The sequence below is a fragment of the Schistocerca gregaria genome, chromosome 4 (assembly GCF_023897955.1).
Source record: "Schistocerca gregaria isolate iqSchGreg1 chromosome 4, iqSchGreg1.2, whole genome shotgun sequence".
NCBI lineage: Eukaryota > Metazoa > Arthropoda > Insecta > Orthoptera > Acrididae > Schistocerca > Schistocerca gregaria.
The window spans coordinates 726,984,223-727,001,940 of NC_064923.1; the positions used below are offsets into that span (position 1 = coordinate 726,984,223).

General features: G+C 41.7%; 1 protein-coding gene across 1 annotated transcript in view; it reads left to right on the top strand.

Moving 5' to 3' along the window:
• LOC126267585 (atrial natriuretic peptide receptor 1-like) overlaps window positions 1-17,718 on the top strand; it is a 323,447-nt gene that overhangs the window by 284,878 nt on the left and 20,851 nt on the right. Inside the window, exon 18 of the mRNA XM_049972878.1 lies at window positions 908-999. Coding sequence (XP_049828835.1) covers window positions 908-999 — 92 coding nt within the window. The remainder of the gene's footprint in view (window positions 1-907; window positions 1,000-17,718) is intronic.

The following is a 17,718-nucleotide window of genomic DNA, read 5'->3' on the forward strand; positions in this document are numbered from 1 at the left end:
GCAGCACCCCCTGTATCGCAATGGCGGCTGTAGGTAAATGTGCTGGCCACTGGACAGCACGTATCGCATGCGCGAGATGGGGCATAATAGCCGCGAATGCACCTGGGTTCTTGAGCAGTTGTCTACTCACCTGAACATGGCCGGACGTCTCTGGGCCGAAATGTCGTGGCAGAAACTTCACGCTATCCGGCAGCACCCTCGAAAACTATCACAACAAGAAATAAGCCGGAAAACTTCCAGAAGTTATCAATTTCAGATATTCTCCGTGAATGGCCACATACCACGAGACAGCTCACTGTAAGCAGAGTGGTTAATGGACACCTAAAAGTTAAATAAAGCCAATCTGAGGTCATCAGTCCCCTAGAACTTAGAACTGCTTAAACCTAACTAATCTAAGGACATCAGACATATCCATGCCCGAGGCAGGATTCGAACCTGCGACCGTAGCGGTCGCGTGATTCCACAATGAAGCGCCTAGAACCGCTCGGCCACCCATGCCGGCGGAAAATGAAATCGCAGAACAGTTTCAGAATCAAATACATTTGCAATACGAGCCTACTGTAGCTTTAACTTAATTTAAACATTATTTAGACTACACTTTTTGTCATAAAGAACAGAAAATTATTTGGTTTTGAAACGTATTGGTGGAAGAAGCACAAGCAATTAATGGGAACTGTGTACTGCTTAACTTTAACTGATTTCTTGTATATTGTTTCTATTTTCCACATCTTCTGTCAAATTAAACGATGTGCAGTTATAAATTTAATTGTTCGTGGTATGTTGATTGGCTATTAACTTTACACGTTTAGTTATAACTCTGATGCTCTAAGAAACCACACATATTACCAATTATCAAAAATAATCTGTGCAATTTATATGCTTTCAATTATTTTTGGTTCTTTTTCAGCGCTGAAAATACACGTCAGCTCTGACACGAGGAAGCTACTGGACACATTTGGATTCTTCCATTTGGAAGAACGAGGAGAAATAGAGCTCAAGGTTCGTATGTTTACAAAAATGTAATAATTTTAAGTTTGAATTCGATGTTGGATATTCAATACAAATCATAAACTATTTGAAGGAGACAGACAGTGGAGACAATAACATGTATCTAGACAGCTGAAAGCAGCATCGCCGACAAAGGAAAACCATATAACTACTTTTTCCGTATTTGAATGAAAGTGAGTGTCTTGAATTTAGTGCCTAATGAATAGGAGACATAGTTTTAACGATGAGAGAAGAAGGTAGAATAAATCTTTAAACAAGCTGACAAACTCGTACGTAGCTCTAGAACTTAATCAGATATCTTCACAGAGAACGAAAGTTGCTCATTTGCATTAGGAAACCGTTCACTGAAAAAGACACTTGCGAAATTACGAGCAAAAGTATTACAGATAGCGCTCGGAGTCATTCAGCTGCGCCAAACAGATGTCGTCTTTCCACTGTCAAATAAATAAACCGGAAAGTCGAGATCTCATCTCTGGAATGGATTTTTTAAATTTATTTTCACAGCTGACATGATTAGAAGCTGTGTGTTTGCCATACACAGGATGCATCTGAAACGTTCGATGAATCGTGTCAGAAAATAAAGGAAACAACAGTTAGAAACAAAAGACTTTTATTAGCCTTCAAAGTAACCAACATTAACTTCAACAACCTCCTCACATCGATTGTAAAGCTGTCGGAAACTGTCAGCAAACGCTTCTTGCGGAATCGCTCGATAAACCGCGGTCACGCATTTTTAATATCAGCACATTTACAGGAGATGAGACGTTGTACTGCCAGCACGATCTGGAGAGCAATGTGCTATGGGTTCATAGTCTTCCGCGCTTTCTTCAAGTGGAAATTCATGATTTATCAAGGCCTTTCTCTAGAAACAGGTCATAAACACCGTCATAATCTTGAATTTTATAATCAGACTCTATTTTGGAGGCGAGAAAGACGAACACCATATCACTGACTGTCACTTGGTCTCCGTATCGTACTGGTAGCAAAAAGTTTAGTCTCCTGCAATGATGCGGATATCCAACAGTTAATGTCAACAATGCTTGGAGCGATTGTATAACAAATGTTTGCTGACAGCTTCCAGCATTTTTGTAAACCATGTCAGAAATGCTTTGTAAAGTTATTTAGTTTGTAACTCTTGTTTTCTTTGTTTTCTGAGGCCAGCATCCTAACTTTTCAGACGCATCTTGTAGCTTAAGGCCAGATTCTCATGCAAATGAACGAAAATAAGCAAAGTTTGGAAACTATTTTGAGAGAATGAAAAGACATACAAAGGATCGGTTTGGGGTTTGTGATTAATAATACTGTAAACTTTGTTTTAGATTTTCAATAAAAACAAAAAAAACAAAAAGGGGCCAGTAATTATTGTTTGATCAAAACCTACGAGTCTGAGGTATGCAGACTGCGGTTCAGTGTAGCCCCTCAGGCGTTATCTGGAATCCAAAATGGACAAAATCAGTCGATACTACATTAAATTTAAGGGAGCGCATAGCTAATCTAGTAGAAATCCTTGGGTAACAGAAGATATATTGAATTTAATTGATAAAAGGAGAAAATATAAAAATGCAGTAAATGAAGCAGGCAAACAGAAACAAAAACGTCTCAAAAATGAGATCGACAGGAAGTGCAAAATGGCTAAGCAGGCATGGCTAGAGGACAAATGTAAGGATGTAGAGGCTTATCTCACTACGGGTAAGATAGATACTGCCTACAGGAAAATTAAAGAGACCTTTGGAGAAAAGAGCCACTTGTATGAATATCAAGAGCTCAGATGGAAACCCAGTTCTAAGCAAAGAAGGGAAAGCAGAAAGGTGGAAGGAGTATATAGAGGGTCTATACAAGGGCGATGTACTTGAGGACAATATTATGGAAATGGAAGAGGATGTAGATGAAGACGAAATGGGAGATACGATACTGCGTGAAGAGTTTGACAGAGCACTGAAAGGCCTCAGTCGAAACAAGGCCCCCGGAGTAGACAACATTCCATTGGAACTACTGACGGCCTTGGGAGATCCAGTCCTGACAAAACTTTACCATCTGGTGAGCAAGATGTATGAAACAGTTGAAATACCCCCAGACTTCAAGAAGAATATAATAATTCCAATCCCAAAGAAAGCAGGTGTTGACAGATGTGAAAATTACCGAACTATCAGTTTAATAAGTCACAGCTGCAAAATACTACCGCGAATTCTTTACAGACGAATGGAAAAACTAGTAGTAGCCGACCTCGAGGAAGATCAGTTTGGATTCCGTAGAAATATTGGAACACGTGAGGCAATACTGACCATGCGACGTATATTAGAAGCTAGACTAAGGAAGGGCAAACCTACATTTGTAGACTTAGAGAAAACTTTTGACAATGTTGACTGGAATACTCTCTTTCAAATTATAAAGGTGGCAGGGGTATAATACAGGGAGTGTAAGGCTATTTACAATTTGTACAGAAACCAGATGGCAGTTATATGAGTCGAGTGACATGAAAGGGAAGCAGTGGTTGGGAAGGGAGTGAGACAGGGTACTAGTCTCTCCCCGATGTTATTCAGTCTGTATATTGAGCAAGCAGTAAAGGAAACAAAAGAAAAATTCGGAGTACGTATTAAAATCCATGGAGAAGAAATAAAAACTTTGAGGTTCGCCGATTACATTGTAATTCTGTCAGAGACAGCAAAGGGCTTGGAAGAGCAGTTGAACGGAATCGATAGGGTCTTGAAAGGAGGATATAAGATGAACATCAACAAAAGCAAAACGAGGATAGTGGAATGTAGTCGAATTAAGTCAGGTGATTCTGAGGGAATTAGATTAGGAAATGAGACACTAAAAGTAGTAAAGGAGCATTGCTATTTGGGGAGAAAAATAACTGATGATGGTCGAACTAGAGAGGATATAAAACGTAGACTGGCAATGGCAAGGAAAACGTTTCTGAAGAAGAGAACTTTGTTAACATCAAGTACAGATTTAAGTGTCAGGAAGTCATTTTTTAATGTATTTGTATGGAGTGTAGCCATGTATGGAAGTGAAACATGGACGATAAATACACTCCTGGAAATTGTATGCTGACTAAAGAATGTATGCTGACTAAAGAATGTTTAAAACTATAATGTAATATAAGCTGCAGGACTCCTTTCTTTACATTCATTTTCTCTCAGCCCAAGTGCACGTGGATAGGCACAAAATAATGTAATGATGAGCAAGATTTAAGCATTTTCCTTAGATGTTTCCTGATTAATACTACCAGAATTAAGTTACTTTCAAACTAATAATAAACTTATTAATAATCAAACATTATTTCAAAGTAGCGCAATTGTTTCATTAAAATCTTTTGAGCGTTCCTTAGGCATTAATTATTTATGAAGTATTTACTACTCTCTCACTGTTTTTGTTGATATAAATTAGGAAGTTCTTCATGAAATAAACACATAAGATATATTTTATGAAACTGGTTAGTATCTTATCATAGGTACCATTATGTAGTTACATTTCTTTCTCACACTATTAAAGGAACAGACAATAAATATCAGCTCATGCGTTTTTACACTACTTTGCTTGGAAGCCACAATGCGAAGCGCTTATTCAGCATCGGCCAAAATTGCTATACGATCATTTCATTATAGGGTCGACAGTTATTGCATGAACATAGCCACAGAATTTGCGTAAGTTAAACGTGGCTCATCTTCTTATTACTAAAATCCATGGAGCGCTATATAATAATTCCACATTTGTACATTCGTAGCCAATATTCACCCGAGATTCGCTTAGAATTGCTGAACTGCGTCTTTACTCGCCGAGAGGTGCACATTGTAATGGCTGACGACTCACTGATACTACCGGGTGGTTATAAATAAACTGCAGCGACTCACAGAGGTACAATGTGGACTGTAACTGTTGTATGGCATGGAACTTGGTAGACACGCTAATACATTAAAGGGGAACCTGATTACACTGAAAAAAAAGTTCCAGTTTTGGCCACTAGGTGGAAATCTGGCGGTGTACAGCATCTGATCGACGTCTCCTGTGCTCATATTAAACAAACTGATTAAGCTGCGGTGAGTAACAAAATCGAAATGATGCCTTTCTCTCGTGTTTGGCATTCATTGCCCATGTTCTGTTTCTAATCCATTATATATGAAAATAGTTCTATATGTCTTTGTGACATTCACAGCGCCAGATTTGCACCTGGCTGCCAAAATTGGAATTACTTTTTCCAAAGAGAATTAGTTCCGCTTTAACCCTTTAGCGTATGTACCAAGTTTCGCAACCATACGATAATTACACCTCACAATGGACCTCTGTGAGTATTAGTATTCAGTATTAACCACCCTGTAAATTCTTAGTTTGCGCACTCACCTAGACCGCTGCAACGTTTTCTACTGGTGCGCTTTTGCCTCCCAAATTCAGAGAGGCTTTCTTCCAGTTTTTGCTACTATATCGTTTGAGCTATGAATATCGACCTTATATACCGACCTGTAATTATTTGGTTTACATAAAACGTGTAGAAACTGTCCATATTCAGCAAAAATATCATTCATAAACATCAGTAATGCCAAAGTGTCAGAAAAATACCTATAAAACCTTATTTATAGACAACTCAAAATTACTAATGACATGAAAGTTCAGTACGACAATGCAGTTTTTGGCGGAAACGTTCTTGAATCAAGAGTTCTTGTAGCATCAGATTTATATTCAGTCTCGAGCCTTTTACAACGCCTTTCATCGTCATCGCTATGATATTTAAGTAGGCCGTTAGGTACAGACTGAAGAACATTGTTAGCGATAGTGATTTCTTTAGACGGTAGATGACTCAGGTAATTTCTCTGTTGTCTTTCACATCAAGCGCCCATTCATGCATCACCAAGAGTGTAGCCACTGTCGTCGTTAAAGCTGTTACACATACTCTGATCTCAACAACTTCCGTTTCCGAACACAGCGTTACGTGACTGTTTTTTTTTTTTTTACAGTCACCTAACCGATGCAAATTCATAATAAAAGACCCATTTGATCGAAATATTTAATTGACGCTGCGAATATGATAAACAGCAGTGCTGCGGTTGTTAGTAACTGAATAATGCAATCTTACTTTTTTTTTATTGTTGATTTCCAAACGAAAACAGATGCAATCTGCTGGGGCACAAACTTCTGGTGAAAACATTTTACAACATAGGAGTGGAGTGAGAAAATTCGCTTTTTAGTAGAAGAAGCCACAATCAGATTAGAAAAGTGAATGGACAGCGATGTGCACATATACAGACGGCAGTAGTGTCGCGCAAACAAGGTGTAAAAGGGCAGTGCATTGGCGGAGCTGTCATCTGTAGTCAGGTGTTCATGTGAAAAGGTGCCCGACATGATAACGGCCGCACGACGGGAATTAAAGGACTTTGAATGCAGAGTGGTATCTGTAAGTAGAGGCGTGGGACATTCCATTCCAGAGACCCACAGTGTCAAGAGAGTGCCGAGAGTACCAAATATTAGCGACCGAACGCAGTGGCGTTTTCTTAGAGGTGTCAGCGGTAACATACAAGCACCACTGCGTAAAATAATGTCAGAACTCAACGTCAGACATACAACGAACGTATCCGTTAGGACAGTGCAGTGAAACTTGGCGTCAGTCGTCTATGGCAGCAGAGGATCGCCTCGGGTGCCTTTGCTAACAACAGGATATCGCCGGTAGCGCCTCTCCTGGGCACGTGACCATATTGGTAGCAACCTAGACGACTGGAAAACCACGGGTTTGTGTGACGAGTCCCTATTTCAGTTGGCTAGAGTTAATGGTATGGTTCCAGTCTAGCGCAGACCCCACGGAGCAGTAGACCCCAGCCGGCCGCGGTGGCCGAGCGGTTCTAGGCGCTTTAGTGCGGCGCCACGCGACTGCTACTGTCGCAGGTTCGAATCCTGCCTCGGGCATGGATGTGTGTGATGTCGTTAGGTTAGTTAGGTTTAAGTAGTTCTAAGTTCTAGGGGACTGATGACCGCAGAAGATAAGTCCCATAGTGTTCAGAGCCATTTTAACCCATAGACCCCAGTTGTCAACAAGGCACTTTGCAAGCTGATGGTGGCTCCATAACGGTGTGGGTTGCGTTTACATGGAACGGACCAGGTCCTCTGGTCCTACTGAACCGTTCAACGAGTGGAAATTGTTATGTTCGGCTACCTGTAGACCATTTGCCACCATACATGGGCTTCATGTTCCCAAACAGCGATGTCACTGGGCCAAAATTTTCGTGATTGGTTTGAATAACTTTCTAGACTATTCGAACATGATTTGGCCACACAGATCGTCCAGCATGAATCCGATCGAACCTATGTGCGACATAATCAAGAGGTCAGTTTGTGAAGTAAATACTGCAATGGCAATACTTTCGCAATTATGGGCAGCTATCGTGGCAGTTTTTTCCAACGACATGTTGAATGCACATCAAATCGGTTTGCTGCACTACGACGGCAAAAAGGAGATCCGACACGATGCTCAGAGATATCCCGCTATTTTTGTCACCTCATTGTACCGTAATCAAGAGTAGAAAGTTGACAGTTTCGTCAGAAAGCAATGAACGCCAGAGATAAGCATATCGAAGACGAATTGCAGTCCCACAGTTTAGGAGACATCGCTGAAAGTATTGACTCTACAGAAACTAAGTTTGACGCATTGGAAGAACTTCCAGCCCCAGGTAACACTAAATGAGCTAGAACGAATAGGCAGCCAAACCAGATATTTGATTTCCTAGCTACAAACATGTAGTCAAATCAAAATAAAAACGCTTTACAAAACGTGACCTTTCAGGACCAACTGATTATGCCATTTAAACATAGAAGGCATTAGCTGAGCTAACAGCAAGTACCTATCTAAACTCCTTGTAGATAATGATATTGACGTAGTTCTATTCCAGAAAACACAAACTCCAACTATGGAAGACCTGCGTAAAAGAGGTAGAATCCTTGGCTACGATCTTATGGGTGCTCATATCACGGTGTGTTTGATGTTGCCTCCTATGTAAGAAGCAATATCTAGTACGCATGTCTCATTTCAACAAATACAGAAAACGAAATCCATTATGTACCTACACAAGTGGAGGAGACCATTATAACTAATATTTAAAAGTCACCAAATGAGCCGTGGCCACTGGATGTTCTGCCAATTCCTGGTCACCCTTCGATTTATGCTGGAGATTTTAATAATCACCACGGTCTCAGGAACTACGCACGTGGCACTGAGTGTGGTAATGCACTCAACGACCTGGTTTATGATGCCAAGGATTTGGGAACTTTCAGATCAGCCGCTTGGCGAAGAGATTCCAACCCGGATCTCTGCTTTGTGTCCCGGAACTGCAGAGGGCACCCAGTGCCTATTCCAGGGAAGTCATACCTAATTTCTCAAATGGCTCTGAGCACTATGGGACTTAACATGTGAGGTCATCAGTCCCCTAGAACTTAGAACTACTTGAACCTAACTAACCTACGGACAGCACACAACACCCAGTCATCACGAGGCAGAGGAAACCCTGACCCCGCCGGGAATCGAACCCGGGAATCCGGGCGCGGGAAGCGAGAACGCTACCGCACGACCACGAGCTGCTGACCTCCTGATTTCTCACACAGCCAGCACAGGCCAGTATTCTGCTCTCTGTACCAATAGCGAGATCCGTACCGCGACCCAAGTGGAACTTCCGCAGAGTTGATTGGTGAAGTTTTGTTGAACACCTAGATAAATATATCTGTTTTATTCCTCCAGAACCTAAAATGTATCCTCGATTCGTCGGGACTATTCTTACTGCTGCTGAGAAGTTTATCCCTTGTAAGTACAGAAAGGAATATATACCAGGCTGGAATGAACATTGTCAACAAGTTTATGAACAGTATTGGGAAACGCGACAGCGATGTTGCAGAAGACCTCCTCCAAAGTCTTGACGCTACTGGAAGAGTACGATGGTGTGAAATGGTAGACAAGGTAAAGTTCAGACATTCAAGTAGAAAAATATGGAGTCTTCTGCGTAAGCTTGGCAGAGCCTCCAATAAACCTGGGCAGAAACCTGGTATTTCAGATAACCAAATTGCTAACCACATAGTTGAAACATCTAAATCATCTCGTAACAAATAACATACTTCCACAATAAAACAAGAACTCACCTCTCTAAAACTCATTGGCCAAACCAATCCAGTTTCTCTTCACCATTTACACTGACTGTATTGGGCGAGGCCTTGAAACAAACTAAACATGGTAAAGCACGTGATATGGATAACGTACACCCGGAATTTCTGATAAACGAGGGTAATAGTGAGAAACAATAGCTAGTACGTTTTTCCTTCAACATCCTGGATACTGGATCGCTGCCCAACGAGCTAAAGAGAAAAAAAATAGTTGCAATTTTGAAACCAGGTAAACCAGCTGACAAACCTCAAAGTTTCAGATCAATTTCGCTTTTGAGCTGTACTTATAAACTCTTGGAGAAGCTCATCTAAAACCGCTTCGTTCTGGAACATATCACAGCTGAGCAAGCGGGTTTCAGGCCAGAGATAATTGCTGCGACCAGGTAATGGTCCTAAGAACTTTAATAGAGGCTGGTTTCCAAGAAAAAGTGATGACATCTGTCGCATTCATAGACCTAACCGCGGCATATGACACAGTCTGGAGAGAAGGGGTAATATACAAATTACTAAAACAATCCAATGCCGAAAAACTGTAACTATCAACACCATGATAAACAATAGATTTTCCCGTGTTTACTTGGAAAGATGTGAGCAAGGAGAGGAAATTAAGTAACGGCCTACCACAGGGCTTCTTCTTAGCACCTCTATTATTCAACCTATATATCTCCGATCTCCCTAATACCAGTCCCTCAGAATTCTGCTACGCTGACGATACAGCTCTTGCTTATAGAACCAAGGATCTTGGTCAGGCAGAGACAATTCTGATCAGAGTACCTAGCCGTTATTAGCGCCTAGTTTAGAAATTGGCGACTTAAACGCAGTACGAGTATAACTGAAGTATGTACACTCCATCTGGCAAACAAACACGCTAATGTGAAGCTCAGAGTGAAACGTAACGGAAACACTCTTTGCCATAACAAGTACCCTAAGTTCCTTGGTGCCACCCTAGAAAACATCTTGAAAATACTGCTGCCATGATAAAAAATCCTGACAATATTATTCTAAAATTGTGTGGAATGTCATGGTGAGCTTCAGCAGATACATCGCACGCATCACCCATTGCGATGGTCTTCTCAGCAGCCGAGTATTTTGGCCGAGTGTGGCTAAACAGCTGCAACACCAACTTGATTGACGTCCGGTTGAACCACACTATGTGGTTAGTAACTGGGGCAATCCGACAAACACTGATTTATTGGCTTCCTCTGCTGAGCATCATCAGTCCACCAGCAATCCACAGGAGCGATACCTTGCTTAGGGACTACCGCAGGCTACAGCAGAACCTGGAGTTACTTCTACAGGACGACATACCAAGTTTACGACGAAATAGACTCCGTTCAAGATACCCACCATTACGACAGGCAGAACAGCTTGATATCAGTAATACCGGAGTGAGAGACCTTTGGGACTTACTGAAAATCGTGAAGAGCTTGAGGGGCTCCGAAAGTGCACAGAATTCGACAGGAAACCCTGGGTCAAAGTGAACAGAGCTCGCACTGGGCATGGACGATGCACAGATTCTCTTTACAAATGGGGTGCTATAGTCTCCGCTTTGTGACTGTGGGCTCCGAACCAGACAACCAAGCAATTAGAGATGAACTCGTTTTAGTTATGTTGCACCATAAATTTTCTATTTCCCTAATTTGATTCAGTATCATCTTATTAATTATTCGATCTAAGCATCTAATCTCCAAAAGTTCCTGAAGCATTATATTTCAAAAGCTTCTATTCTCTTTTAGTGGGATTTGTTCATCGCCCCCGATTCTCTTCCGTAAACGTCTGCCCTCGGGACAAATACCTTTCCTAAGGACCTCCTAGTACGTCATTTTATGTTAGTTGTTTACAAATACCTCTTCTGGAAAATACTTTCTCAGCTATAGCCATTCTGGATTTAAATCCTCTCTTCTTCATCCATCATCAGTTACGTTGCTGCTGGAATAGCAAAACTCATTTACTTTTAGTGCCTTATTTCGTAATCTAATTCCCGACTACGTCCCAGTACCATTTCTTACTTTCACTTATACACTCCTGGAAATTGAAATAAGAACACCGTGAATTCATTGTCCCAGGAAGGGGAAACTTTATTGACACATTCCTGGGGTCAGATACATCACATGATCACACTGACAGAACCACAGGCACATAGACACAGGCAACAGAGCATGCACAATGTCGCCACTAGTACAGTGTATATCCACCTTTCGCAGCAATGCAGGCTGCTATTCTCCCATGGAGAAGATCGTAGAGATGCTGGATGTAGTCCTGTGGAACGGCTTGCCATGCCATTTCCACCTGGCGCCTCAGTTGGACCAGCGTTCATGCAGGACGTGCAGACCGCGTGAGACGACGCTTCATCCAGTCCCAAACATGCTCAATGGGGGACAGATCCGGAGATCTTGCTGGCCAGGGTAGTTGACTTACACCTTCTAGAGCACGTTGGGTGGCACGGGATACATGCGGACGTGCATTGTCCTGTTGGAACAGCAAGTTCCCTTGCCGGTCTAGGAATGGTAGAACGATGGGTTCAATGACGGTTTGGATGTACCGTGCACTATTCAGTGTCCCCTCGACGATCACCAGAGGTGTACGGCCAGTGTAGGAGATCGCTCCCCACACCATGATGCCGGGTGTTGGCCCTGTGTGCCTCGTTCGTATGCAGTCCTGATTGTGGCGCTCACCTGCACGGCGCCAAACACGCATACGACCATCATTGGCACCAAGGCAGAAGCGACTCTCATCGCTGAAGACGACACGTCTCAATTCGTCCCTCCATTCACGCCTGTTGCGACTCCACTGGAGGTGGGCTGCACGATGTTGGGGCATGAGCGGAAGACGGCCTAACGGTGTGCGGGACCGTAGCCCAGCTTCATGGAGACGGTTGCGGATGGTCCTCGCCGATAGCCCAGGAGCAACAGCGTCCCTAATTTCCTGGGAAGTGGCGGTGCGGTCCCCTACGGCACTGCGTAGGATCCTACGGTCTTGGCGTGCATCCGTGCGTCGCTGCGGTGCGGTCCCTGGGCGAGAGGCACGTGCACCTTCCGCCGACCACTGGCGACAACATCGATGTACCGTGGAGACCTCACGCCCCACGTGTTGAGCAATTCGGCGGTACGTCCACCCTGCCTCCCCCATGCCCGCTATACGCCCTCGCTCAAAGTCCGTCAACTGCACATACGGTTCACGTGCACGCTGTCGCGGCATGCTACCAGTGTTAAAGACTGCGATGGAGCTCCGTATGCCACGGCAAACTGGCTGACACTGACGGCGGCGGTGCACAAATGCTGCGCAGCTAGCGCCATTCGACGGCCAACACCGCGGTTCGTGGTGTGTCCGCTGTGCCGTGCGTGTGATCATTGCTTGTACAGCCCTCTCGCAGTGTCCGGAGCAAGTATGGTGGGTCTGACACACCGGTGTCAATGTGTTCTTTTTTCCATTTCCAGGAGTGTATATCTTATAACCTTCTTTCAAGACCCCATCCATTCAGATGGAAAGTTCCCGCAATTCGCTTTGTATTACGAGTAATGCTTTCTGGTGTCAGATACTAGTATGTGATACTCTACATAGAGAACAGGCTTCTCTGCTATATAAACCTCAATACGAACATGTGTCTCTTTTACTTCATCAGTATTAACGTTTGTTTATTGAAATATAAAATTGTCATTTTGAGAAAAAGTACAATTCTAGTACTTCGTTTTATAAACCTCTTGCCACGAAATACACTTCCCAACAATGCCTCGGCTACACAACAGTTAATACAGCTAAGCTTATTTCACTTTCTTATTGAAGTTGCCGTTGCTGCTCTACATTTCCATATTAATTTATAACGTCACCAGTGTTCACTGAAGCTTTCGTTTAGCCGTTCGAGCAGCAATACATTCCACCAACAGAAGCTTCTGACCAACAACGATGAAACTTTTTGTCCACAGATTTCATAGATTAATTGTGAACACCTCTCCGAGAATAAATAGAATCATTAATACCTTTTCCTCTGCTAAGCGAGGTAATACACTAGGCTCTCATGAATCCGGCCATTCTTTGCACATATGGGTGACGGATTAGCTGACTTGACGGTGTACTGAGAGCGTCTGAAATTCATTTTAAACGTATGGGGGATATACTTCGTTAAATCCAAAGCTATGTTTTGAAAAGATAGTGGTGTACTTTATTATATCCAAAGATCCATGCATTTTCAAAGAAAACTTTGTCCTTGAGAGTATACATAATCATACAGTCGTCCAGAACTTCTACTTATCGCAACGATGATGATTGTTGCATAATGTACTGCAGGGAGACGTGTGCATCTTCAGCACCAGCAGCGTGAGGAATCTTCATTCTCTCTCCTCCCATGTCCTCTTCTTCATCACTTTCATCAGCACATCCTTGCACGGCTTTCATTATTTCTTCATCTGTTATAGTTTTGTCTGTCACACATTTTTCCTCACTCAGCCTCTTAGCAATATCTTCATCAATTTCTCCGTCTCCTGGATGCTTGTAGAAAATGACAGTGTACAAAGTATCGGAAACTGTCGCTAAGGAGTGGAATCAATTCTGCATCAGTGGATAGCCACACGTTTTTCACCACTTAATGATGGTAGCGCTATCTACTTTATTGTAAGCTTTGGCTGCTTGGAAAACAACATCAAGTAAGTTGATTAATTTCCGTACTTTCTGCATAGTCTCGGTTGTGTCGTCTTCACATTCGTTCAGCAAGAAGAGAAGAATTGCCTGTCGATAACGACGTTTCACTGATTCCCATTCCTCCTCCCTCCTACACATTCATATCCTCCACTTTTCCACCTCCTGCCCTCCTCTTGCCTCTCTCTGTGTCCATCTTTCAGTCTATCTGTCCATCTGCATCTACCCCTATCTCTGTATCTGCTCCATCTCCTTGTCCACCTACTCCTACCCCTGTCTTTGTATCTACTCTACCTCCTTTTCCACCTGCTCTTTCCCCCTCTGTCTATCTCCTCCACCTCCTTCCGACTCGTACTCCGTCTCTTCCTTCCCCACTTCTTTCATTCCATGTCCTTCCCTTTCCTCTTTCCATTCATTTGCTTCTCCTCCTTCCTCTGTGTCTCTCCTCCTCCCTTTTGTATCTGCCCATCTCTTCCATGCCTTTGCCCTTGCCATTGTTCATCTGCTCCTCTTTCTTTCCTGTGTCTGTCTCCTCCTTCCACTCCCCCTGTCCATCTCATTCTGATCTCTTTGTCTGTCGATCTGCTCCTCCTCCTCCTCCTCCTCCCTCCTCTCTCCATGTTGTGACTTCCGCCCCAGTAGAAGACTGGTTGTTTTACCCCCACACTATTTCTTTTCGGGTCTTAAGTAAAATGTGTTACAAACTTGATTGAAATCATTCCAGGTGTTTAGGATTAGCTTTCTGTCCATAGTTTTACGGTACATGTCAGATATATTTCACATATATTTAACATATTTGTACACATATTTCAGCTGGATCTCTAATGAATTTCGCCCTGAAAGTTCATTTTCACGCAGCTCAATGTTTATGGGATGGTATCTCCTGAACTATGTGACGTTCAGTGATAGAGCTTTGCTGTTACATTCAGTGGTGTGTATGAATAAGGTTACGAAATGTCTCCCCAATACAGTTAGTAGTAAAGAAATAATAAATTAAAACATCACGCTTCAGCCAGCAGTTTTACACCATGAACAGTAAAGATGTAGTAAGCCATAATTTTATTTTTCCTTTCATAATTTTTTGGGGGTTGTCAGCGAGGAAAGAATTTCGTAACGGTTTGTAATTATGTGTACATTTGGTGCAACACACTAAGTGCTCTTATTCTCAAACACTAGAGAAGTATCAGTATTCACACATCGAGTCCTACAGTACTTTTACGTCCGACCTCGACCCATTTGATAGATAGACAAATAAATTTGTATCCACTTGTTCATACACCCCTCATCATACATATAACAGGGGGTCAGTTTGGGGGAGAGTGGTGCCCTAAGGAAAAAGTCAGCCGCCCCAACCGAAATTTGATTTAGCGTTCCTCCAGCAACAAATCCACGCCCGTAAATTTTTACTCCGCATAAACACTTTTTTGGCTATATCATGTCTGCTCTTCAGCAAGTGTCGTGTTTAGACTGGCTAGCGAATGTTGTAGATTTTGGGCGCCAGACCAGGGAATTTGGCCTATTAATAGCAAGATACGGGTGTGTGAAAACCTTGCAGCTAAGACAGCTCACTGTACAATGGAAGTAAGTTTAACTCGTAAAAAGCAAGAATATGTCAAAATGTTTTGATTTAAATGTCTTTGGAGCTGCCCAGGACATATTCTCCGTTTTCTGTTATGACATGAGCATTTTTCGTTCTTGTTCCCCACTTCTACTCTTCCACAATTTTGACATTAGACCGCCAAAGGACAACGAATGTTCATTTTTGTTGTCTCTGGTGATTTTTTGTTGCTGGGAACCGTTAGTTTAGCTCCTCTACATTTACCTGCCTGATATGGTTCAAATTGCCCAGTACAGCCTATTGTCTCCTCACAGCACACAAGCATCACAAACACGTCAAGTTCATATGTCCGCAGGGTATTTTTGTTTAATTTTTTTGTTTTCTTTTATTTTTCACACTTTTATTTTTCGTTATTTTGTTTTATATATTCAATTTTTAAAGGTGGTGTGATTTTTATTGTTTTTTAATGTTTTTGCTTTAATTACACATGCATGACACTACATATGAAACCAAATGAAATACTAAATACTGTACGATGAATAATGTTTGCAGGTAGTTTATATTATGTTGATAACCCTGCGATAAGACTATATTACATAGATAAACTTCCATAAAAGCTTGCTGTATCACAAGCTGAACGATTCGCGCAACGGACCTTAAGTTATTGAATAGCTTACATGTCGTTATAATTGAATATCTTAAAATACTTGTTATTGTCTATTTAAAGTATGCAATAATAAAAAACTGAAAATTAAAAAATCTCAGCTAGAATAACACAAGTGAGTAATTTTAGTGTGAAATGTGGCAACAACTAATCCGAATTAAGTACCAGTATGATTAACAGAAGATCTGAGAAACAATATATACATGACAAAAGTGTATCAACTTTTCAATGCTGTACGAAAATCGGCGAAACCAAGGTTGATTTGTGTGCAAATAAATTTTGTACAAGAAAAAGTGGCAGAACATCTTCTGTTGGTTAAGAACCAGGTGACCTTTTTTCAGAGAAATATTTTCATAGCAAATTTAAGGTCAGAGTAATTATCTGCGTGGTCATCGAGAAAGCTTTAAATGCTCCACCAAACAGTGCAGTATAATTTTGTACGGGGATGGACATAATTCTGTTTTGGTACATCATCTGTTTTGCACTTCCAAAGATTTTTCGATAAGTTTAAGCCACTTGTGTCTTTAATGTAACAACAACGAAACGTTAATCAACTGTGATAACCATTTTTAATTACGTCCAAATGCAGCGTTAAAAATGAAAAGCATTTCTGTGAATCATTTTCATGTGCAAACGCGTGAGTTTTGACACGTAACATCCAAACAATGAAACGCTTCGTAAATCCTTCTTATAATTAATCTAAGTATATATTTTCTGTTACCACCTATACCACTTTAATCCGTCTCAGCTCGAGTGATTCACATAAAACTGGATATTACTTGCATTTTATGTGCAACTTCGTTTAAAGTTTGAAATCATAATTAAAAGTTTAAAATGCAGAAGTGTCGCGCTTCAAGAACCTCAACGAAAAATGTGTTTTTTGCATGTTAAATCCAAACGAAGCAATATTTTCTCAAACTGGTAGAACTTATCTTACACCGAAGTCTCATATACCGGTCCGAATCAAACCATCAATCTAGCTCCAGTCCCGAATTATGGAAGGCTAACTGTTTTTGTATGTGAAATTCGAACGGTGCAGAAACAAATGGTGTTATTAGCTGAGCATTAATTTCAGTCCAATTAAAATCTTTTACAAAAGGAACTTACCGCCGGCCGCGGTGGTCTCGCGGTTCTAGGCGGGCAGTCCGGAACCGTGCGACTGCTACAGTCGCAGGTTCGAATCCTGCCTCGGGCATGGATGTGTGTGATGTCCTTAGGTTAGTTAGGTTTAAGTAATTCTAAGTTCTAGGGGACTAATGACCACAGCAGTTGAGTCCGATAGTGCTCAGAGCCTTTTGAACCATTTGAACTTACCGATTCGCACAATTCTCCTGGGGGCCAACTCTGGTTCATACATATTTGTTACAGCTTCCGTGCATTAACAATATGTATGGACAGGGGGTGTTAACTTTCATAACTACAGTACAATATTGTACCTATGTAATTATCAGGTATCAATCTTTATCCATTATTCTGGAAACTTTGCTATACCTCTAACATGTATGATATTTTTCATACTCTGTCTCCCACTTCTTTTCGCCGCTCCAAAAATGTAATCATACGAAATGTGAATTTTGCTCTTGTATATTTTGCTTCAGATGCATCTTTAGCCATTTTTTTATGTTACTGATAAAATCATCCAGATCATTTCATAACTGTTACTACCGGCTTTGGGGGCTCTATGCTATTTTTATACATAACCACTAAGACACAAACGGTTGAT